The 24389-nt window shown below is 37.9% G+C and overlaps 1 protein-coding gene and 1 pseudogene across 4 annotated transcripts in view; one reads left to right on the plus strand and one right to left on the minus strand.

Annotated features, from left to right (window-relative positions):
- The first annotated feature begins 950 nt into the window (after positions 1–950).
- LOC112925257 (actin, cytoplasmic 1-like) lies at positions 951–2022 on the plus strand (annotated as a pseudogene).
- Positions 2023–16079: 14057 nt separating this feature from the next.
- Positions 16080–24389, minus strand: part of NDC80 (NDC80 kinetochore complex component) — a 46501-nt gene continuing 38191 nt past the window's right edge. For all 4 annotated transcript variants that reach the window (XM_026005875.2, XM_072735043.1, XM_072735045.1 and 1 more), the window contains exons 16-17: positions 22376–22478; positions 16080–17932 (exon numbers count right to left, since the gene is read on the minus strand). In XM_026005875.2, the coding sequence (XP_025861660.1) occupies positions 17795–17932; positions 22376–22478 (241 nt within the window). In that variant the 3' untranslated portion in view covers positions 16080–17794. The remainder of the gene's footprint in view (positions 17933–22375; positions 22479–24389) is intronic.

Here is a 24389-nt window from a genome sequence, read left to right on the forward strand (position 1 = left end):
AATTTAACTGTATCTCCCCTGCCCCACCACACTGCAACCTTGCTAAGTATGCCACACCCTTGGCAACTTCATTGACCAATATTCCACCAATTTACAGTTCCTTTCTCTCTAGTTGTGTTATATTTTGCACAATTTCTCAGCTCCTCAGTGAATTACCTAACTTCCTGGATACCTTGCTGCATTGCTTCACAAACTCCTGTGTCCTCCCAGTCCTTATTATTGATTTGCTCTGGGAAATCTCTCTTCCTCCTACTAAAGAGTTTAGTAGTGAGACCACACAGAACAAAACCTAATGAATACCCATAAAAGTCAGCATGATATAATAGTTAAGAGTTGAGATTCTGAAGTCAAACTGCCTGAATTCAGTTTTGCCCTTCCCTAGAGAACATTTACTAATGACAACTTGATAAAATTACTTAGTCTATTTCTCAATCTATGATAGATGAAGTACATAAAAAATAATTAAATTCTGGAAACCTTAGTTAAATAGCTGATAAGATAGATCTGATTGATAACATACCCAATTAAATAACCTAAAAAGGGAATACATTTCTCTCTCATTTGCCCATGAATACGCACAAAAACTATTAATACACACACACACACACACACACAAAACCCTCAACAAAATCCAAAGAGTAAACAGTAAAGACAGTATTCTCTGATTACAAAAAAATAGAACTAAAAATTAATAAAAATCAGGGGGACAGAACTCCTTCTATGTGGAAATTTAAAACTATTTTTAACAATGCTTAGAGCAAAGAGGAGTCACTGACTGAAACTGTAGACAATGATAACACAACATATGAAGACTTGTGATGTCACTTGCTGCAGCCAGGCTGCACTCCATGTGCTCCTGTGTCTCAGCCTCCTGGATCTTCTGCTCCCAGCCCCCTGCAGATTGCAATGTAAGAAGAAACCACCACACTAGTCATTGAATGGGCTTGGAAATGTATAAAGTTGGCTTTTCTGGGGATGGTGACCACTAGATGTGTTCCATTTGTTGTCAGACACCCAACACCAGGGTGTCATGGTGGGCATGAGCAGAAGGACAGCTACATGGGTGACAAGGCCCAGAACAATTGCTGCATCTTGACCATGAAGTACCACATGGAGCATAGCATCATCACCAACTGGGAGGAATTGGGGAAGCTATGGCTCCACACCTTCTATAATGAGCTACATGTGGTCCTAGAGGAGCACCTAGGACTGCTGACTGAGGCACTCGTGAACCTCAAGAACAACAGACAGAAAATGACTATGATCATACTTGAGACCTTCAATACCTGGGTCATGTACATGGCCATCCAGGCTGTGCTGTCCCTTTATGCCTCTGGTCACATCTCTGGTACTGTCATGGACCCTAAAGTTGGAGTCACACACAGGATGCCCATCTACTAGGGCTACACCCAGCCTTAATCTACCTGGGTCAGGCCCTTGCTGGCTGGGACCTGGCTGACCACCTCATGAAGATCCTCACAGAACATGGCTATAGCTTTACCTCCACCACCAAGCAAAAAAATCATGCATGACATCAAGAAGTCTGCGTTGTCACCATGGACTTGCAGCAAGAGATGGCTACCACTTTGTCCTCCTCCTACCAGAAGAATTACGAGCATGCAGACAGCCAGGTGATCACATCAGCAATGAGTGGCTCTGTGTCCAGGGGAGCTCTTTTATTTATCCTTCCTGGGTATTGAGTCCTGCGAGACTATATCCATGAGACTACCTTCAACTCCATCATGTAGTGTGATCTTGAGATTTAGAAGGACCTGTTTGTCAACATGGTGGTTCTGGTGGGACTATCATGTACTCTGGCATTGCCAGTAAGATGCAGAAATAGATCACTGCCCTCGCTCACGCATAATGAATGTCAAGGTCATCACTCCTCCTGAAAGAAAGTACTTAGCGTGGACTGAGGACTCCATCCTGGGCTCACTGTCCACCTTCCAGCAGATGTGGATCAGTAAGCAGGAGAAGGACAAGTTGGGCCCCTTCATCATCCACTACAGTTGTTTCTAAATGGGCTGGAAGAAGATTCACAGCATTTGCTGCATGAGATGATTCAGAAGTATATGTTTGCCTCACCTCCTGCTGGCCTCATGAAAGTGGAATAAGCTACTGGGTGGGTCAGTGGTTAAGCATCTGCCTTTGGCTCCGGTTGTGATCCCAGGGTCCTGGGATTCAGTCTCACATTGGGCTCCCTGCATGGAGCCTGCTTTTCCCTCTCCCTATGTCTCTGCTTCTCTCTGTGTGTCTCTCATGAATAAGTAAATAAAATCTTAAAAAAAAATCCTTAGTACATGTGGCTTAGTCACTTTCTAATTAAAGTGAGAGAACATGTTTATGGAAGAGAAATCTATTGGCTTGGTGAGAATTTGCAAGACCATCAATTTCTTGATATGTGCAGAATATTAATGTGTAAGAACTATACAGGATTTTTCCAGAGGCTGGCAAGAGTTCTTGGACCTTGTTATTTCTGTCTTGTTAGTCTCACAGTGTTGGCAAAGTCCAAGACTTCTCACTTCATTTCCTTTCTTACCTGATATTTTTCTGCCAGAACATGGTGGGTCATTACTTACCTTAAATTAGAAAAGGATTTACCTTTACACATGTAGATTTATTCATCCTTTTAATTTATGTAAAGTTTTGTACACAGTTCTCAATTCTCTAAGAGATGACAACAAAATGGAGTTAAGATGATAGAGGAATAGGAGACCCTAAATTTGTCTGGTCCCTCAAATACAGGTAGGTAGGTGTCAAATCACTCTGAACACCTGCAAAATCAATCAGAGATCTGAGAAAGAAATATTGCAACTCTACACTAGAAAAGTGACCACTTTTTGGAATATAGGAGATGCAGAGACTTGAGTCCAGGGTGATACATCCGAGGATATGGCGGAGAGGAGGGAGCTGGCTTAAGGAGGCTATCACACAGTATTATAAGCAATGGAGCACAAAAACAGAACTTTTAGAAGTCTGCTACAGTGGAGTACATCCCTGGCTTAATGATACTCAGGTGGTAAAGTGGGGCAGAAACCCAGATGGGACAGCATGGGCTTAGGATTCCCAGGGTCACAAGAAGGACAAGGGTGCCTGAATGCGGCAGAGTTCCCAAGCACAAGAATGGTGAAGTCGGCTGAAAACAGTGAGTCTAGGTGCTGACTTTTTGCTTGGTGTTGCCATAAACTGCAAACCACTGCATGGTAGTGCAACTGCTTTCCTGGCAGGGGTCTAGCAGAAGGCAGAAGCATGGCAAGAAGCCCCAACCTCCCTCTGGAGGAATAGTGCAGTTTATGCTGCAGGAGTCCATAAAATTTGGAGTTTTGAAACTCAGTCACATGCCTGAGATAAAAAATGCTGTCACAGACTGGGTGAATATAGAGTTCTCACAGAAACCAGGGAGACAAGAGTGATGGACTACTTTTCTGTGAGGGCCCATTGAAGAGTGAAGGGTATGAACTTTCAGCTCCAGGCTAGAGAGTGGGGCACCACCATATTCACTCCACCCATTGGTGCTGAAAGACTTCAGAGAGCAAAACACACCATGTAGTAGAATCCGGAGCCACTTACACTGGGTCTTGTCTCCCTGTACACTGGAGGTGCATTTCCACTAGGGCAAGTGCACCTGAGAATCAGTGCAACAGGCCACTCCCCCAGAAGACCAGCAGGAACAACTGGCTCACACCAAGTTTACTGATCATACAGGGCTGCAAAGCTTTAGCTCTTGGGGAAAACAGTATATAGCATTCCTTTTTTCTTTTTTTAAATTCTTTAGTCTTTCAGTATTGTTTTTTCAGTTATTTTATTATTTTTTCAATTCTTTTTTAATTTTTATATATACATTATATATATAGTTGTTTCCTTTCATTGTATTTTATTTTATTTTAGTATATATATATATGTATATATATATATAAATTTTTCTTTCACTCTTATTTTGGGATCTAGTTTCTAATAACAAGCAAACCAAAACACACCCAGAGTCAATTTTTTTTATATTGTTGTATTTCTAGTTTTTTTTTCTTATTTTGTTTTGTTTTAATTTTTTCTGTTATTTTTCCTGCTGTAGTTGTTGTTATTATTTTTTCTCTTTTTTCCTTCTATTATTTTGTGGACAAAATGGAGGCACAGAGAACTCCCCTCAAACTCAATAAAAAACAGGTCAACACTTCAATAAAAAATAGTGAGGTGGGATCCCTGGGTTGGCGCAGTGGTTTGGCGCCTGCCTTTGGCCCAGGGCGCGATCCTGGAGACGCGGGATCGAATCCCGCGTTGGGCTCCTGGTGCATGGAGCCTGCTTCTCCCTCTGCCTGTGTCTCTGCCTCTCTCTCTCTCTCTCTCTGTGACTATCATAAAAAAAAAAAAATAGTGAGGCTTGCAAATTTCAAAGATAAAGAGAAAGTCCTGAACGCACCTTAGGACAAGAGATCCTAAACCTAAAAGGGTAGAAACATAGGCTGGCAGAAGACAAAGACCTGGCATTCCAGAAAGGAGTGGCATGATACACTCAACATGCTAAATTAGAAAGATATGTAGCCAAGAATACTTTATCCAGCAAGGATGTCATTTGGAATAGAAGAAGAGATAAAGAATTTCCAGAGCAAAAACAACTAAGGGATTTGTGAACCAGCCCTTTGAGAAATTTTAAAGGAGATCCTTTGAATGGACAGAGAGCCCCAAAGTAAAAAAGACCAGAAAGAAACTGAGACAATCTACCCAAACAGTGACTTTACAGGTAATACAATGGCACAAAATTCATATCTTTCAATAATTGCTCTGAATGTAAATAGACTAACTGCTCCAATCAAAAGACGTAGACCCATTGATATGCTGCTTACTAGAGATTAATTTTAGACCCAAAGACACCTCCATACTGAAAGTGAGGCAGTGGAGAACCATTTATCATTCAATGGACATCAAAAGAAAGCTGGAGTGGCCATCCTTATATCAGACAAACTTAGATTTTAAACTGAAGGCTGTAATAAGAGATGAAGATGGGCACTATCTCATAATAAAAGGGTCTATACAACAAGAAGATCTAACAATTGTAAATAAATCCCTAACTTGGGAGCAGCCAAATATATAAACCAATTAGCAGCAAAATTAAAGAAACCCATTGACAATAATACAATAATAGGGGACTTTAACACCCCACTCATAGCAATGGACAGATTATGTAAGTAGAAGATCAACAAGGAAACAAGGGCCTTGAATGACACACTGGACCAGATGAACTTTATATATATATATTTATATATATATATCTCCAGAACAGTTCATTCTAAAGCAGCATAACACACATTCTTTTCAAGTTCACATGGAACATTCTCCAGAATAGATCACATACTGGGTCACAAATCAGGTCTCAACTGGTCAAAAAAGATTAAGATTATATCACGTATATTTTCAGATCACAGTGCTTTAAAACTTGAAGTCAACTACAAGAAAAAAATTGGAAGGACCACATATACATGGAGGTTAAAGAGCATCCTACTAAAGAATGAATGGTTCAACCAGGAAATTAAAGAAGAATTAAAAAATACATGAAAGCAAATGAAAATGAAAACATGACAGTTCAGAACCTTTGGCATTCAGCAAAGCTGGTCCTAAGAGGGAATTATATTGCAATACAGACATACCTCAAGAAGGAATAAAGTCTCAAATATACAACTAACCTTACACCTAAATGAGCTAGAAAAAGAAAGAAAATAAAGCCTAAGCCAGCAGAAGGAGGGAAATAATATAGAAATCAATGATATAGAAATAAAACACCAGTAGAACAGATCAAAGAAACTAGGAGCTGGTTCTTTGAAATAATTGATAAGATCAGAAAACCCCTAGCCAGACTTAACAAAAAAAAAAAAAAAAGACAAAGGACCAAAATAAATAAAATCATGAATGAAAGAGGAAAAATCCTAAGCAACACCAAAGAAGTACAATAATTATAAGAGAATATTATGAAAAATTATATGCCAACACATTAGGCAATCTGGAAGAAATGGATGCATTCCCAGAAACATATAAACTATCAAAACTGAAGCAGGAAGAAATAGAAAACCTGAACAGACCCATTACCAGCAAAGAAATTGAATCCATAATAAAAAATCTCCCAACAGACAAGTGTCTAGGGCCAGATAGCCTCCCAGGGGAATTCTACCAAACATTTAGTGAAGAAGTAATATCTATTCTTCTGAATCTGTTTTAAAATGTAGAAATGGAAGGTAAACTTCCAAAATCATTCTATGAGGCCAACATTACCTTGATTCCAAAATCAAAGATCTCATCAAAAAGGCGAATTACACACAATATCCCTGATGAACATGGATGCAAAAATTCTCACCAAGATTATTCACTAAGACCAAGTGGGATTTATTCCTGAGCTTTAAGGATGGTTCAACACACACAAATCAATCAGTGTGATATACTGCATTAATAAAAGAAAGGACAAGAACCATATGATCCTCTCAATAGAAGCAGAAAAAGCATTTGAAAAAACACAGCATCCTTTCTTGATAAAAACTCTCTGCCACGTAGGGACAGAGGGAGCATACCTCAATATCATAAAAGTCATATACAAAAACCACACAGCAAATGTCATTCTCAATGGGGAAAAACTGAGAGTTTTTCCCTTAAGGTGAGGAACATGACAGAGATGTCCACCATTGTCACTGCTGCTCAACATAGTACTGGAAGTCCTAGCCTCAGCAATCAGGCAACAAAAAGAAATAAAAGGCATCCAAATCAGCAAAGGAGTCAAACTCTCACTCTTCACAGATGACATGATAGTTTATGTAGAAAACCCAATGATTCTACCCTAAAATTGCTAGAATTCATACAGGAATTCAGCTAAGTTGCAGGATATAAAGTCAATGTACAGTAGTCAGTTGCATTTCTATACACTAACAATGAGGCAGAAGAAACAGAGATCAAGAAATTGATCTCATTTACAATTGCACCAAAACCCATTAGATACCTAGGAATAAACCTAACCTAAGAGGTAAAGGATCTGTATTCTGGAAACTCTACAACACTTATGAAAGAAATTAAGGAAGACAAAAAGAAATGTGAAAACATTCCATGCTCATGGATTGAAAGAACAAATATTGTTAAAATGTCTATGCTACCCAAAGTGATCTACACATTCAATAAAATTCCTATCAAAATACCATAAACATTTTTCAGAGTTGGAACAAAGAATCTTAAAATTTGTATGGAGGTATAAAAGACCCTTTATAGCCAAAGTAATGTTGAAAAGAAAATCAAAGCTGGAGGCATCACAGTTTTGGATTTCAAGCTGTATTACAAAGCTTAAATCATCTAGGCAGTATGTCACTGGCACAAAAACAGACACATAGATCAATAGAACAGAATAGAGAATCCAGAAATGGACCCACAAGTCTATGGTCAAGTAATCTTTGACAAAGCAGGAAGGAATATCCAATGGAAAAAAGATAGTCTCATCAACAAACAGTGTTGGGAAAATTGGACAGCCACATGTAGAAGAATGAAACTGGGCAACTTTCTTACACCACACATAGAAATAAACTCAAAATGGATGAAAGACCTAGATGTGAGATAGGAATTCATCAAAATCCTAGAGGAGAACATAGACAGCAACCTCTTTGACCTCAGCCACAGTAAGTTTTTGCTAGACATGTCTCCAAAACTAAGAGAAACACAAGCAAAAATGAACTATTGAGACCTCATCAAGGTAAAAAGCTTCTGTGCAGCAAAGGAAATAGTCAACAAAACTAAAAGGCAACCTATGGAATGAGAGCATATATTTGCAAATGTCTCATCAATAAAGGGTTAGTATCCAAAATCCATAAAGAACTTATCAAACTCAACACCCTAAAACAAAAAATCCATCAAGAAATGGGTGAAAGACATGAACAGATATTTCTCCAAAGAAGGCATACCAATGGCCAACAGACACATGAAAAAATGCTCAACATCATTTGTCATCAAGGAAATACAAATCAAAATCACAATGAGATCCACCTCACACCAGTCAGAATGGATAAAATTAACAACTCAGAAAACAATAGATGTTGATGAGGATGTAGAGAAAGGAGAACCCTCTTGCACTGTTAGTGGGAGTGCAAACTGGTGCAGCCACTCTGGAAAACAGTGTGGAGGTTCCTCAAAAAGTTAAAAATGGAGCTATCCTACAACCCAACAATTATACTACTAGGTATTTATCTGAATGGTACAAACATGCACCTCAATGCTTATAGCAACAATGTCTACAATAGCCAAACTATGGAAAGAGCCCAGATGTCCATCAATGGAAAAATGAATAAAGAAAATGTGATTGACACACACACACACACACACACACACACACACTGGAATATTACTCACCATTAAAAAGAATAAAATCTTGCCATTTGCAATGACATGGATGGAACTAGAGGGTATTATGCTAAGTGAAATAAGTCAGAGAAAAATACCACATGATTTCACTCATGTGTAGAATTTAGGAAACAAAACAGATGAACATAGAGGAAGGGAAGGAACAAAGAAAACAAGATGAGAATATAGAGGGAGGAAAACCGTAAGAGAAGCTGACTTCTAGGAAACAAACAGGGTTGCTAGAGTAGAGGTGAAGAGGGGATGGGGTAATTATGTGATGGGCATTGAAGAGGGCACTTGGTGTAATGAGCACTGGGTGTTATATGCAACTAATGGATCACTAAATTCTACCCCTGAAACTAATAATGCAGTATATGTTAACTAAATTGAATTTAAGCTTAAAAAAAAACAGAAATGACAACAAATTTTGTTTTTCTACTGTCAGGTGAGAACATTAGGAACCAGCAACGTGTCATTAAGTAAGAAAAATAAAGTGCTGTAGTAAACCAGAAAAAAACAAAACAAGCAAAAAAATCCCGCTGAAAACCTGTGGAACACTATTAAAGTAGAACCCAGAGGAAAATTCATAATTTTAAATATCTACACTAAAAAAATGGGGTGCTAGGTGTCTCAGCAGTTGAGCATCTGCCTCCAGCTCAGGGCATGATCCCGGGGTCCCGGGATCGAGTCATACGTTAGAGTCCCCTCAGGGAGCCTACTTCTCCCTCTGCCTATGTCTCTGCCTCTCTCTCTGTGTCTCTCATAAATAAATAAATAAATAAATAAATAAATAAATAAATAAATAAATAAATAAAATCTTAAAAAAAAAAGAATTAAGATTAATTAAGAATCTTGGGACACCTGGGTGGCTATGTTGGTTAAGCAGCTGACTCTTGGTTTCAGCTCAGGTGGTGATCTCAGGGTCATGGGCTATATCCAAGTGGGGCTCTGTGCTCAGCAAGGAGTGTGCTCGGTGTTCCCTCCAACTCCTTCTGACCCTCACCTCTACCCGTCCCCACTCATATGTGTTCTCTCTTTAAAAAAATAAGGTAAATTAAAAATCATATTCAAAAAATTAGGGAGAAAATTAAAAAAACAAAATAAGTGGAAGGAAAGCAGGAGTTACTTAGGAAGAACTCAAAAGTTATAAGCTAGAGGACAGAAAGACAAAAGTATTGAGTTAAAGAAAAAACTTAATTCAATAAAAAAAAACCATCAGCTATTTGATTCTAGGAAAAAGGAGTAGTGGTGCCTGGGTGTCTTGGTAGGTTAGAATATGCCTTCAGCTTAAGTCATGATCTCAGGGTCTTAGGGTTGAGCCCCACTGTCAAGCTCCCTGCTCAGTGGAGAGTCTGCTTTTCCTTTTCCCTCTCCCCCTCCCTGCTCCTACTCTCTCTCAAATAAATAAATAAAATCTTTAAAAAAAAGGAGAGCAAATACACAAAAATGTAATATAGGAAAAAATAGCCATAAAAACAGAAAATAAAAAGAATTGCAATGGATTAATTACTTTGTTCAATTTTGTGTAAATCAATTTCAAAAGCTGAATTAAATTTTAAAAAGTGAAAAAAAATTTAAAAAGTGTCTAAGATAATATAGCTTACCAAAACTATAGAAGAGATTAAAGACAAAGACTTAAAATTGATTTTTGTAGAAGAAACAGGTAAAGTGGTCAAAGAGCTATACCCACAAAAAGCAGCATACCAGATGGAGAATTCTACTTTAAAAGCATATAATTCTAATAGTTTTAGATTATTTCTTTTATTTATATTATATTATTTATTTTCAGAGAAATTTTTTAAAAAGGAAAATATTGAACTTCTTTCTTTGATCTGAATATAACATTGATAACAAAACCTGACAAAAATTTAAAAATATTTATCAGACCATCAATATCACTTATGAATATCAATGTAAATATAAAATCTTAAATAAAATATTAACAAACAGAATCAAGCACAGAAAGAAAGAAAGAAAGAAAGAAAGAAAGAAAGAAAGAAAGAAAAAAAAGAAAGAAAGAAAGAAGAAAGAAAAAGAAAGATCACGACCAAAACCAAGTAAAGATACTTATATGTCAGGAAAATAATCATATGAAACTATTTTGAGGAAAGTAATATATTCAATATTACAGATGCTTGAAAGTAATTTGATAAAATTCAACACCATTACTAAAAAATGCTTAATATAATAAGAAAAAAATTAGTACTTCCTTGACATGACATATCTAATTCAGCACAAAAGTGTAAGGATTAAAAGTGAGACAAGGATGGCCATTCTTACAAATACTCAATATTATATTTGCCTTACTGGCCAATGAAATTAGACGAAAGAAGGAAATTTGAGCTATAATAATTGGCAAGGTGTAGATAAAACTATTACTGTTTGCAGAAACTATGACGACCTAAGAGACAACAAAACTATTGAATAATAAGATCCACAAATTAGTGACAATAAAAATATATGGAAATCAGTATCCTTCATTTATAGAGGTCACAGCCAGATAGAAAACATAGTGGAAGAAATGACTCATTTATAACAGCAACGCAAAAGATAAAAACCAGGAAAAAACGTAATGTTTCATGAAGAAAAATTTTAAAACACAATGGAAGTCTTCAACAAATAGAAAAATATAACCTGCTTTTTTTGGTCGTATCATAAAAAGTATCCCTAATTTATTTTCTAATTTGTGTTAGTCCTAGTCCTTCCAGAAGCAGAAGCCAAAATGGGATTAAATGTGCAAGACTTCTATTAAGGTCAAAGGCCTTGGGAAAGGAAAGGGAGGCAGTCAGGGAAGGCTGGGAGAAGGGTCAGACTCCGAGCAATGAAGGGGGGAGGAGAAAAGGTTGGGTGGAAGCCTCCCTTCCTGCTGGGCAATCTGAGGGAGATTTGGAAAAGCTGTCAGCGGGTTCTTGATAAGTTCTGTTAAACACATCCTCATAGCTGCTACAGCTCAGCTAGTGTGCCACACACATGTACTTCCTCACACAATTTTGTAAAGGCATCTCTAGCTCCTCTTGCTGAGCAGAGGCATTTGTCCTTCCCGTGATCGTGGCTCCTTTTCTCTCCTCTGTCTCTCAACCACAGGATGTCCAAAGTGACCTGGTGGCAACTGTAACCAATACTTTAACAGGACTCTTGCTGTGTCCCCTGGCAAAAAACGTGTTCACTATGGAAGCAAGACCTCCAACCTTGCAGAGTTTTGGAGATGAGAAGCAGGAAATCCCCAGTAGATCACTGGGAAGAATCCTGAGTGGAACGACACTTATTTTACCCTTTCATTCCCATCCTGTGTTGCCTTTTTGTTGGCGACACAGACCCATACAGAGTTGATTTAATAAATACGCTATGTCCTGAAGGATGGGGCTCAATCTGTTCAGAGTGTTTCCTCTAGGCTATTTCAGTTGCATGTTTAGAAGGCTGTTCTAGCAATCTAGAAGTCCTCTGGATAGTCTAGTACGTGATATGATCAGTGAATCCCATGGTTATGGGTTCACTCCTATATTTCTTTCGTTATTAAGATGTTATTTGTATGGAATTTCATCCTGTGTTCCAAGTATTCCCTAAGCCCCAGAGAGTGGTGTTGGTTGAGGCTCTATGGGCAGGAAAGGCAAAGTCTCATCTAGAATAGCTAGCTATCTTTCTGAGGATGAAGTGGTGCTTCCATGATGGATAGGGGCTCATGTAGTCAATTTGCCACCCCGTGGTCACTTGGTCTCCTCCAAGGATAGAGCTGTGTTAGGGGCCTTATGTTGGTCTCTGCTGCTAACAAGATGGACATTCAGAGGTAACGGTAACTAGATCAGCCTGGGTAGGTGGGACTCCTTGGTATTGGAACTACACAGAGCTTCCATCTCTGACACTATGGCTATTCCTTTCAGGTGCCCATCACATCAGTGCTAACTTCAGCTGGCTGAGGGATTTGACAGTGCCTCTTCTGTAGTAGATGTTTTCCAGTGATTAGTAACATGCACAAAAGTCTTCATGCTCTGTGCCCACTTTGCATATGCTCAACCCCTGGTTTTACCCCAGATGACTTTGTCACCTGTCTTTTACACCATTGATGCTAATTTTGAATCTATATGTACTCTCATCTTGGGCCACTTCTCCTTCCACACAAAGTGGATGTCCAGAGGCTCTGCTCACAGTTCAGTTCTGCCCACTAGGAAGATTTTCCTTTGTCACAGTCTTCCAAGACTACTTTTGAATGTGGCTACAGTGTACCTGCTATTTTCCCTTTGGATCCTGTATATGAGCTGACTCATCTATAAACCCAGGCTGGGATTTTTTCCCTCTATTTTCAGTTGGTTGTATGGGACCCTCTTTGTCTCTAGGTGGAAGCTGGTGAAGGAACACTGGTGCAATTGTGCTGGGTCACATAAAAGTCTGAACTGCTTGCTTGGAATCTCCTCCTGGTCCTGCTCAGATTGATCCTAGTTATCCTATTTTCATCTTATGATGGACTGTTCTTGGGCTTGTCTGATTTTATGGCTTTGTGGGTCACAGTGGGATGTTTCAAAGGAACAGACACTTAATGTCCCATGGTCAAGCATTTGGTCTCTACCCTGATACATGTCAAGAGCTCTTTCTCAAAGAGTATACACTTCTCTACATGATGACATGAATGATTCTAGAACCATAGAGGTCTGCCACTTAAATCGCTTACTGGAGCCTACAACAAGCTCCACGGTATACATTTTCCTACCACTGACACCCCTAATACTAGAGTCTACGGGATTATATGCTTCAAGAAGCAAGGCTGATTGTACCATGGCCTGGACTCGCTGTTTGTGACCCCATTCAAGCCTTTTGGGTCACCCAATATATGAATTGGAATAATATTCTTGGGCATGGAATATGTTGTTTCCAGAACTCAAAGAGGTCTACTATGCACTGTATTTCTTTCATGTGTTAGGGAATGCAAGATGTAGCAATTTGTCCTTAACTTTGGAAGTGATATCTTAGCATGCCCCTAAAAACTTGGACCCCTAAAAACTTTTTAGAGGTCCCTGAGTCTTTTTAGGGGTTATCTCCAATTGTTTGGAGCATATCATCAGCATCCTAGTCAGCTTATAGTCATCCTGTCTAATCAGGATATCATTGATGTAAATGATCAGTATGTTGTCCAGGGGGTCCCAATATATTATGATAGAAGGCAGGAGAGTTAAGATAGCCTGTGACAACACTGTGAAGATCTATTAATGAATATTGGTGTCCATCTTACAATAATGCAAACTGCTCTGATGCTCTGATCTTCTTTTCTAATTGGCATGGGAAAGAATGTAGTCACTAAGTCAATGGATGCATACCATATAACGGAGGCCTTATTAATGTGCTTTACCAGTGATACCACCTCTGGTATAGGAGATGGGAAAAGGTCTACCAACTAGATTAAGTCTGTGGGAGTTCCCAGTCATTCTCCAGAGGCCATCCTGTTTCTGAGAGAGCCAGACTGGTGAATTAAATGGAGATATGATAGTGAATCCTTCACCACCTCTGAATCCTACAGGTCTTTAATCATGGCATTACTGTCTGCCATCCTCCCTGGTATATTATTTTTTACTATCTTGGCTAAGCTGGTAGTTTCAGCAGTCTCCATATAGCTTTCCTCAGTATTATAGCTTTTATGTTGTAACTAGGGACCCATTGTGGGGTATACTCCAAATCTCAAATATATCACAACTATATCAATTTCAATTATGTACTTGGGGGTTGAGGAAATGGCCTTTGGATGGGGCCATTGACCCACTGGATAAATGACAAGCCTGGTCTTAGGACTCCAGTAATTAGTCTTTGTAGGTCCTACTCTCATAGAGTGGTCATTTGTGGTGGTGCTTATGGTTAATGTCAACTCAGATCTTATGTCAAATAGTTCTAAAACAGTCTGGTTAGTCTTACATCTTGGCTAAGCTGGTAGTTTCAGCAGTCTCCATATAGCTTTCCTCAGTATTATAGCTTTTATGTTGTAACCAGGGACCCATTGTGGGGTATACTCCAAATCTCAAATATATCACAACTATATCAATTTCAATTATGTACTTGGGGGTTGAGGAAATGACCTTTGGATGGGGCCATTGACCCAATGGATAAATGACAAGCCTGGTCTTAGGACTCCAGTAATTAGTCTTTGTAGGTCCTACTCTCATAGAGTGGTCATTTGTGGTGGTGCTTATGGTTAATGTCAACTCAGATCTTATGTCAAATAGTTCTAAAACAGTCTGGTTAGTCTTATTTTCACATGGTACAATCACTCATGTAAATGGGTGTGGGTCTTTTGGGGGGAAGGACTGGAGGAATCAACTCCATATACACTTATCATGATGTTGCTAGGTCCTTTCTTCTAGAGACTCAGCTACCTCTTCAGTCAATGGTATTCAGATCTGAAAATGGCCCAGATCTGGGAACTGAGCAAGGTGTATGACTTTTTATAGTGATGCCCACCCCTTAGGCCCCTGCTCTAGTATTCTTGCTTTTTGTTTCTTATAGAGTTAAAAATCACACTTGCTCAATTTCCCTGTTAACCTAAAACTACTCTAAAAAATAGCCTATCAATTAAAAAAAAAGATTACCTGTTCCTTGTTGGATCATATTTCTTTGGATCGTATCATCACAGAAGGTTGGAGATTCTGTCCTTCTCTTTTGCCCCTAGGGATACCATCTCTATTAACCACCTCCATAACTTCTTCAGATTAAGCCCCTTCAACCACTTTTCTGACCTTGTTCATCAGCATGGGCAGCCTCTTGGCCTTTGTTACTTCAGAGACCATTATCTCCATGAATATTCATGAGCTTAGCTCCATGCCTGCTTCTTCCTCTATCAGCCCAGTCTGTAGAAGAGCCACCACTGAACTTCCTACTGATACTGCTGCCCTTCTCACCAGGACATTCCCTGTGGCCTTCATGCATAGGTTGTCCTTAAGGTCCTCCTGTGAAACACTGGGAGCTCTTCTGGCTTTACATTGTGTATTACAGCATTCTCATTTCCCTCAGCCTTTCTATTTCTTCCTCTACTCTCTGCAAGAGCATCCCAGGCATTTCCACTTGGCAGTATTAGCCTTCATCTTATCCACCCTCCTAAGAGCCACCTCACCAGTGAGTTTACTGCATCTACTATGGTCCTTTTCCTGGGTGTTAAATTCCATATTCTGAAAATGTGTGCCTAAGCCAATGAATTCTTGCATATTGAACCTATGTATCAAGAACCCATGTGGGTTTGGACTGGAACTGGAGATACTGACATGAACTCATGGTTTGTAATATATTGATACATATAGAAATATGTTGCTATGTGTATGCATATGAATACTAAATTTTTTAGCTGTCCTTGGGGAAGGCCTGGAAGCACTGGCACCGTAGGAGCAATGAATACATACAGTGCTAAGGTTTGGTTTCCAAATATTATCCATTAATAGGGACCAGTCATCCTTAGAGAACTGGCTGATTCCAGGGATTGAGCAGGGAAAGTAAGTGCAAATTAAGATCATGAGACAGAACCACATCCCCTTAGGATGACTAAAATTAAAAAGACTGACCATACCACATGTGGGTAAGGATGTGGAGCAACTGGAAATCTCCTACACTGTAGGTAGAAACATGGTACCATCATTTTAGAAAACATTTTCTAAATTTCGTAAAAGTCAAATGTGCACCTACCCTGTATGAACTAGCCTGTCCAATCCTAGGTATTTACCCACAAGAAATGAAAGCACATGACCATACAAATCCTTGTACATGAATGTTCCGTTCAGAACTTTATTTGTAAGGCAAAAAACCATAAAGAATCTATATGTCCATCAACAGGTGACTGGATAAACTCAATATATTCATATAATGAACTCTAGTCAGCAAAAAGGAATGAACTACGGATATCCAGTGCAATGTGGACCTCAAAATAATCTTGGATCTCAAAATATTCTGAAAGAAACCATACAAAGTGTACATACTATTCTACTAATCTGTAGTAACAGAAATATCAGTACTTGCCTGGGGATAGGTGTGAGCAAGTGTTAGGGGCAAGAGACAAGATTGCAAAAGGCCACAAGGAAACTTTTAGTAGTGATGGATAGACTCATTAGTTTGATTGTGATGATTTTGTAGGTGTATATGGATGTCAAAACTTATGAAAAATTCAAATAATACTGTTTCCATACCACATTTTGAAGGGCAAAACTCTTGAGTTGACTTTGTCATTAACAGATGTGTCATTTGAGTGACAATACATACAAATGGCTGGTACCATACTGGAGAGCGCAGATAAAATATTTTCATCATTTAAGAAAGTTCTGTTGGATGTTATTAGTCAAGATTCTTGAATACATTGGTAACTATTAATCTTGTCCTATCTATTATCTCCCAACCACGACCTGTTTTTGTTTATCCCACTCTCTCAGGCTGCATGCTGTCCTTTCATAGAGCTTTGGTGGGACTCCATTTTGGGTTCTTTTATTGCTTAATTTTATCATGTTCTTCATTCTGACTTGAATTAGAGTTGTAATAAAGTTTTAACAGGAAATTCAGCTAGGGGCCGATGTCAATTGAATGTGAGGAGCTTCCTAACAATTTAGACCTAATAATCTTACATTCTAACATGACTTCCTCACCATCCAGAACATTCATGTCTCACAGCTCCTGTGGTTGGCTGTACGTAGTCAGGATTGTATACTGTTACAATGAAGTTCCTGTGCGGCTTCTACCACACGACAAAGAAGTGTGACCAGAGGTAAATCAGAACTTCTCTAGAAATAGATTTTCATCTCTTAAACGAGGGGATTGAACTATGTTATTATTTTTTCTGATTACCAGATTCCATATTCTTCTGCTCATTTTAGAGTAATGGTGGCATGAAGCCAGAAGGAAATTTAGCTTCTTGGCTCTGAATAAGGAATGAGTTGGCCTACGTTTTTTAAAGAGGCCCAACCCTGTACAGCTTACACCAGGGAATGGCAAACTTTGTATAAGGGGCCAGACAGTACACATTTCTGGCTCCATGGGCCATATAGTCTCTGTCACGTATAATCAACATTGCCACTGTAGTGTGAAAGCAGTCACAGACAATGTATTAGTGAATGGGAGTCATGCACTTGGCCCACGGTTGGCTAATTCCTGGTTTAGATCAAATTAACTACCTTCTGAAGTTAGGTTGAGAAGTCAGGGAAAAATATGCTTTACTGATATAATTTTATTAACTCTGGATACATAACTAGTCTTTCATATCTAAAGATAACAATCCAACAAAGTATCATAGTTTCAGGTTATACATACTTTAATGAACTAGATTTATAAAAGATATAAAAATATTTCACAGGCTTGGAAAGATACAGTCTTAAGACTTCATTGTAAGGAAGGGTTTAGGACATGTTAGAGATTTTTCACACCTACAAAGGACATTTAAAAATTTACAGTTAATAAAGTTCTTGCTTAGATAATCAATATTTCATCTTCATTCATCAGAAGGCTTAATTAGAGCAGCTTTCTTCTTATACTTGTCTCCAATCTCTCTAATATTTTCCAAGAGATCTTCAGACACATATTCTTCATATTCTCTATCAACTTTAGCAATCTGCACCTCAAGATGTTTCTAGTGAAAACAATGAGCAATTGTTAATGAAAAAACAATTTCTTTTAAAGAATTGTGAAGAATATAAAGTATAACATTTGTAAGAACAGGGAATAAAAGGGATACTATTCTTGAGTCCGTGTTTGTGCCCTTTCCTAATAATATCCCCATTTTTCTTTCCAGAGCCAACCACTCTTCTCCATGGTGCTTTTCTTTTATGCTTTTACCTCCTGCCCCACACAGATATGTATGTATTTCTAAACAATATACTAGTTTAATGGCATCTGGTTTTTACACATATATTTCCTGAATATTAAATATAATATTCTATGACTTGTTCACAACCAGTATTTTGATTCATTGATGTTAATGCAGATACTTTTTATTCATGTACTGTTATGTTTTCTATTGCATGAATATATCAATATTTATCCATTTTATTATTAATGAATTTCAGCTTGATTCCAGTTATCATAGGCTAAATAGCAGCTTCCTCAAAGATGTCCATGGCATAATCCCCAAAACTGTGAATGTGTTATTTTATAGGGCACACTTTACAGATGTGATTAAGTTAAGGATTTTGAGAAAAGGAGATTATTCTGCATTGTCCTGGTGGGTCCAATGCAATCACAAGGGTCCTGGTAAGAGGGAATCAGTAATGTGAGAGAGAGAGAGAGAAAATGTAAGCACAGAAGAGAGGTCAAAGGGGACAGAAGATGCTATGCTGCTTGCTTTGAAAATGAAGAGGCTGCAAGCCAAGGAATGTACGTGGTTCTAGAAAAGAGTAAAGGCAAAGAAATTCCATCCTAGTTTCTAGAAAGACTGTAGTCTAGAAGGCCCATTTTATACTCTTGACTTCCAGATATATGTGAAAATAAACCTGTGTTGCTTTAAGCCATTAAATTGGTGGTAATCTGTTACAGTAGCAACAGGAAACTAATATATTGGGTTATCTGTTTTTTACTATTTCAATTATACCATAGCAAGTTTAAATATACTAGTTGGCTTAGGCAACAGAAATTTATTCTTTCAGTTTTGGAGGCTCGAAGTCCAAAATTAAGATAATGAAAGGGCCACTCTCTCTGAAGGCTCTATGGAAGAATCTTTCCTTTTCTCTTACCAGTTCTAGCAGTTCTGGGTAATCTTTAGCTTACAGCTGTGTCACTCTAATTTCTGCCTTCATCTTCACAGGACTCTTACAAGGATACTGGCCCCTAGATTGAAGGCCTATCCTAATCTAGTATGACCTTATCTTAACTAATTACATCCACAAAGGCTTTATTTTCAAATGTCACATAATGAGATTCAGGGATACACATGAATTTTGAGGGGATACTATTCAATCTAGTACAGTACTCCAGTACACAGTGTAAAAATTTAATTAAATACCTAGAATGGAACCGTACCATTTTATTAGGGATTGCCAAATTGTTTTTATAAAATTGTTAACATCAATTTACAATCCAGTATCTCGATGTTATTAGTTGTTTTAAAAAATATTATCTACGGTTTTGTAGCTTATTTTTCCACTCTTTGTCTTTTGATGTAGAGGTCTTAATTTTAACAAAGCTGAATTTATAAATAATTTCTTTTGTGGTTTGTACTCCTTGTATCTAATTTAAGATAATTTAAGAACTCCTCTACAACTCCTGAGGTGTAAAGATAGGGTCTATAATTTTTCTAAAAGTTAAAAACTTAAGTTGTGTTTTGGTGGCTTAGTCAATTAAGTATCTGACTCTTAATTTCAGCTCAGGTTATAATCTCAGGGTTTTGTGATCAGGCCCCACATCGGGATCTGCACTGGGAGTAAAGCCTGATTAAGATTCTCTCTCTCTCTCCCTATTCCCATGCCATTCTTCCCCAGCACTCATTATCTCTCTGTCTAAAAAAAAAAAAAAAAAATCAGCCTCACATTAATTTCTTAATCCATCCTGAAGTGATTTTTGTCTAGGGTTTAAGGTAGGAATCCTAACTCCATCAATTGAACAATTCATTTTACTCCACTAGTCTGTAATACTTCTCTCATAAGTCCTATCTATGCTCATCCATTTTTTTTTCTCAATCAGAGAGCTTGGTTTATATGTTTCAATACTACAATGGATTAGTTATTACAGCTTTATAATAATTTCTGAATATCTAAACAGACAAAACAGATTTTGTGCCCCTCAGGGAGGTAGGATTCTAGAACAGGAGTCAGTAACCTTTGCCTGTAAAGGGCCAAATAATATTTTAGGTTTTATAAGTGAGATGACCTTTGTTGCAACTGCTCAACTCTGCTACTATAGTAGGAATGCAGCCATAAAGAGAATGGAAGTGAATGAAGTGTCTGTGTTGCAATAAAACTCTACTTACAAAAACAGCCCATGGGCCCAATTTGGCCTGTGGGGTATAGTTTGCTGTCTCCTAGTCTAGAATATCAAGCCACATACAGGACTTGCATGGGGCTCCAATCAAGAATTGTTCAGAAGGCAGCCTGAGTGGCTCAGCAGTTTAGCACCGCCTTCAGCCCAGGGTGTGATCCTGGAGACCCAGGATTGAGTCCCATGTCAGAGTCCCTGCATGGAGCCTGCTTCTCCCTCTGCCTATGTCTCTGCCTCTCTCTCTCTGTGTCTCTTATGAATAAATAAATAAAATCTTAAAAAAAAAAATTGCTCAAAGAAATGTTTTACCCCAGAGGAAAAACATCCCATCTAAAGATACCATTAGATCCACCACAGTCCTCTGTTTCCTTCAGCCTAATTTTATCACTTGTAAAATTCCCCCACATTAGGTTTTTTTTTTTAATTAATTAATTTATTGTTATTTATGATAGTCACACACACACAGAGAGAGAGAGAGAGAGAGAGAGAGAGAGAGAGAGAGAGGCAGAGACACAGGCAGAGGGAGAAGCAGGCTCCATGCACCAGGAGCCCGACGTGGGATTCGATCCCTGGTCTCCAGGATTGCGCCCTGGGCCAAAGGCAGGCGTCAAACCGCTGCGCCACCCAGGGATCCCCCCACACTAGGTTTTAAAGATGATTGGTTTACTTTAGGGGCTCCTTTCACATTTTACTGGCTAAATGTGAATTTTACATAGTGCAAAGGAAGGGCTCTGTAAATGTTTGAAGTCAGTCTGATCTTCTTGAATAACACTTAACTTAATAGAAACTAAAAAGTTACCATTTCTCATTAGGGTTTCAAATTTAACTTCATGTTAACTGAATAAAACTTTAACAGTTGTGGTTACCCTTCACATAAATCCCTCATGATAAATCACTATCGGATTAACACTGCAGTCAAACTAATTGGTACAGGTAATAGAGATGCAAAGAATATTGGCAGTGACTTAGTACAGCCCTCTCACTATAACAGATGAAGAGAGTGAAGACCAAAAGAAGTAAAATGATACATACAAGCAGACTTTCTCAATCTGAGCCAACCATTATAGGTTGTGAATGAATTTTTCTCTTTGCATTTATTACACATTATACTTGAGAGAACAAGAAAGTAATTTCTCAAACAATTTTCTGCTCTGTGGTTCAAAGTAACAATACTGGAGAAAATCTAGGTTTTCTGATGTAGAATCCAGTATATTTTTCTCAGCTATCACCAAGCAGTGAAGAAAACTGGCAAACAAGAAAATACAGTTCATTGTGTTTCAGTTTAAAGGAAGGGAAGTAGATACCACACGCTCTGTCTCAATAAATGGAAGCCTATCAATGTGATATAATGAGTATTTTTTCCCTCTTAACCATTCACAATTAGAAATATATTATCACCTAATAGACTACCCAGGTATTTTAAAGTTTAGCAATATATATACTGGTTTCTGGGCTCTGTAGAGCAGGTTGGAGTAATAGTATTATTGTTGAACTTTTAAGCCATGCTTCATGTTTCATAAGTACTTTATTCTATATTTTATAAGTACTTTAAATTAACGGAAAGGAAAAATATTTGTCATAACACATGCTCTTTCATCTTAATGAAATCTTAAATGTCTTGCTATGTTTTCAGTATGTAAAATGTGGCCTGGTACATTATATACTGTTGATGTAAGAAATATCATATGTTGTTTATGTGAACAAAACAGATTATGAAATGCAGACGTCTCTTACAACACTATTAAAGAGGATTCTTCTGATAACTTTTTACTAGGACATATTTTCCATAGAAATAAAATTTATCACTTAATTTCTGTAGAAACAAAACAGAAATATAGTTTTAAAAAACTTTTTTAGGGACACCTGGGTGGCTCAGCGGTTTGGTGCCTGCCTTCAGCCCAGGGCGTGATTCTGGAGACCCGGGATCGGGATTGAGTTCCGTGCTGGGCTCCCTGCATGGAGCCTGCTTCTCTCTCTCTCTGCCTGTGTCTCTGCCTCTCTCTCTGTATCTCTCATGAATAAACAAATAAAATCTTTAAAAAAAAATAAAAAACAAAAAACAAAAAACTTTATTAGAATGTAGGAAAGACCTTCATACACTTACCTCCACAGACCCTACATGTGTAGCAACCATCTCTAAAAGACGCTGCAAGTTATTTCCCACTTTTCGTCGTTCTTCACTTGTGGTTTGCACAACTAGTTGGTATCTGTAGAATAAAAACTCTCATTTAGGTGGTCTAGGAAAAAACTAACGCATCAGCTCTAATTAGCTCACTTCTCCTTTTCATATTCAATAAAACCAGATTGTAATTGGTATATGTGTTGTTTGCTTCTCAACCATTAAAACAAAAATATTTTCAAAGATCCTTTGAAAGCAACAAAACAGCACCCAAACTTCATGCTTAAACATATAAAACTTGGGGAACAAATGGTCTTGCTTGAATCTCCAAAGGATTGTAAATTTAAATGCTTTCAGGGGCAAGGCATTACATACATCTGAATGGGGGAGTGGGAGTCTTACCTTCAGGCATGCAAAGACTGAAAGATTCAGCTGTTTTTATCCCTAAACTACAAATAAGCAAGTGAAGAGGTGTGCTTTAAGGATTGTACTTATTTATTTATTTATTTATTTATTTATTTATTTATTATTTATTTATTTATGATAGTCACACAGAGAGAGAGAGAGAGGCAGAGACATAGGCAGAGGGAGAAGCAGGCTCCATGCACTGGGAGACCGACGTGGGATTCGATCCCGGGTCTCCAGGATCGCACCCTGGGCCAAAGGCAGGCGCTAAACCGCTGTGCCACCCAGGGATCCCTAAGGATTGTACTTCTAATCTCAGATTTTTTTTAGTTGAGGGTCACTTAATTAAGACTTTTAAAAAAAAGCCTATGGATTAACTATTCAGTATATTGACTTTATATAGGTTGCATGAGAGAATTATATACACAAAGGCAGAATATTCTTTAAAAAAGGGATGTCACTATTTTAGTTACTGTTAATACACAATAGCTAAAACTCTTCCAATATAACTTTTAAAATAAGTGAAACCAACAGGGAAAACTTGACAATGTGTAATTTGATAACGAAGAACTTCTAAGAACTATAACATAATACAGAGTTCTGCTGCTTGTTTGGAAATATGTATTTGTTCCAGTTCGGATTGATATATTTGAGCATATATTAAGCATAAATGCAAAAATTTGTATTTGCTTATGCCATTCCCCCTCCCCCCCTTTTTTTATAGTTTATCTATTTTTTTTTTAAGTAATCTCTATACCCAACATGGGGCTTGACGCTAAAAAAAAAAAAAAATGTTGCATATTTTTCCAATTGAGCCACAGAGGTGTCCCTATGCCATTTCCTTCTTGAGAAACACTAGGTGAATGCAGAAAACTGCACTCAGTTGAATCCAGATGCAAAGGAATATACACAACACTTAAAGTACACACCTCAAATGTGGACCAGCTTCCTCAGTTCACTGCATACAAGATGAGTCACATGCATCCACATCTGGTGTTAAAACTTTCCATCTGGTTTCAGATACTCCTCCTTCCACCTCATCTCCATAATTTACAAGCTACAACCCTTTGAATGCCCCTTTCCCCAGGCAAACTTCAGATCTCTTTAAGATAGTGTCATATTTATCATAGCATTTATGTATTTCTTAGCCATTGAACATGTGTACAATTGTGCTAACATTTTAGTTAGGTTCCCATCTTTTGTTTATGTTTGTCATTGACAGAGATTTTGAGTGTTGTGTCCTAACCCCAATTTTCCTGTAAGTCCTGATTTTTTATTCCATGATTTTGCAGCGTGGTGATTATTATGTGCATATTGTTATAGAATGACTGTATAATTTACAGTATATAGTTTACTCTATATAATTTCTAGAAAGTATAAATATCTTAAAAATACTAACAAATAGCCAAAATATTTTGATTGAAAATCTCATGCTGTTTTTAAGGTTTAAAAGCCATTAAACCATTTATTAACTAGATATAAAAATGAATGATTTCTTAGGGGGCAATAACTGTAATAGTAGCAGAATCTATTCATTTAGGGACAGTATCTCAAGTTACAAGCTCTTTTTGTGTAAGTTCTGTTCACTACTCCC

This window comes from Vulpes vulpes, chromosome 13, assembly GCF_048418805.1.
Source record: "Vulpes vulpes isolate BD-2025 chromosome 13, VulVul3, whole genome shotgun sequence".
Classification (NCBI taxonomy): domain Eukaryota; kingdom Metazoa; phylum Chordata; class Mammalia; order Carnivora; family Canidae; genus Vulpes; species Vulpes vulpes.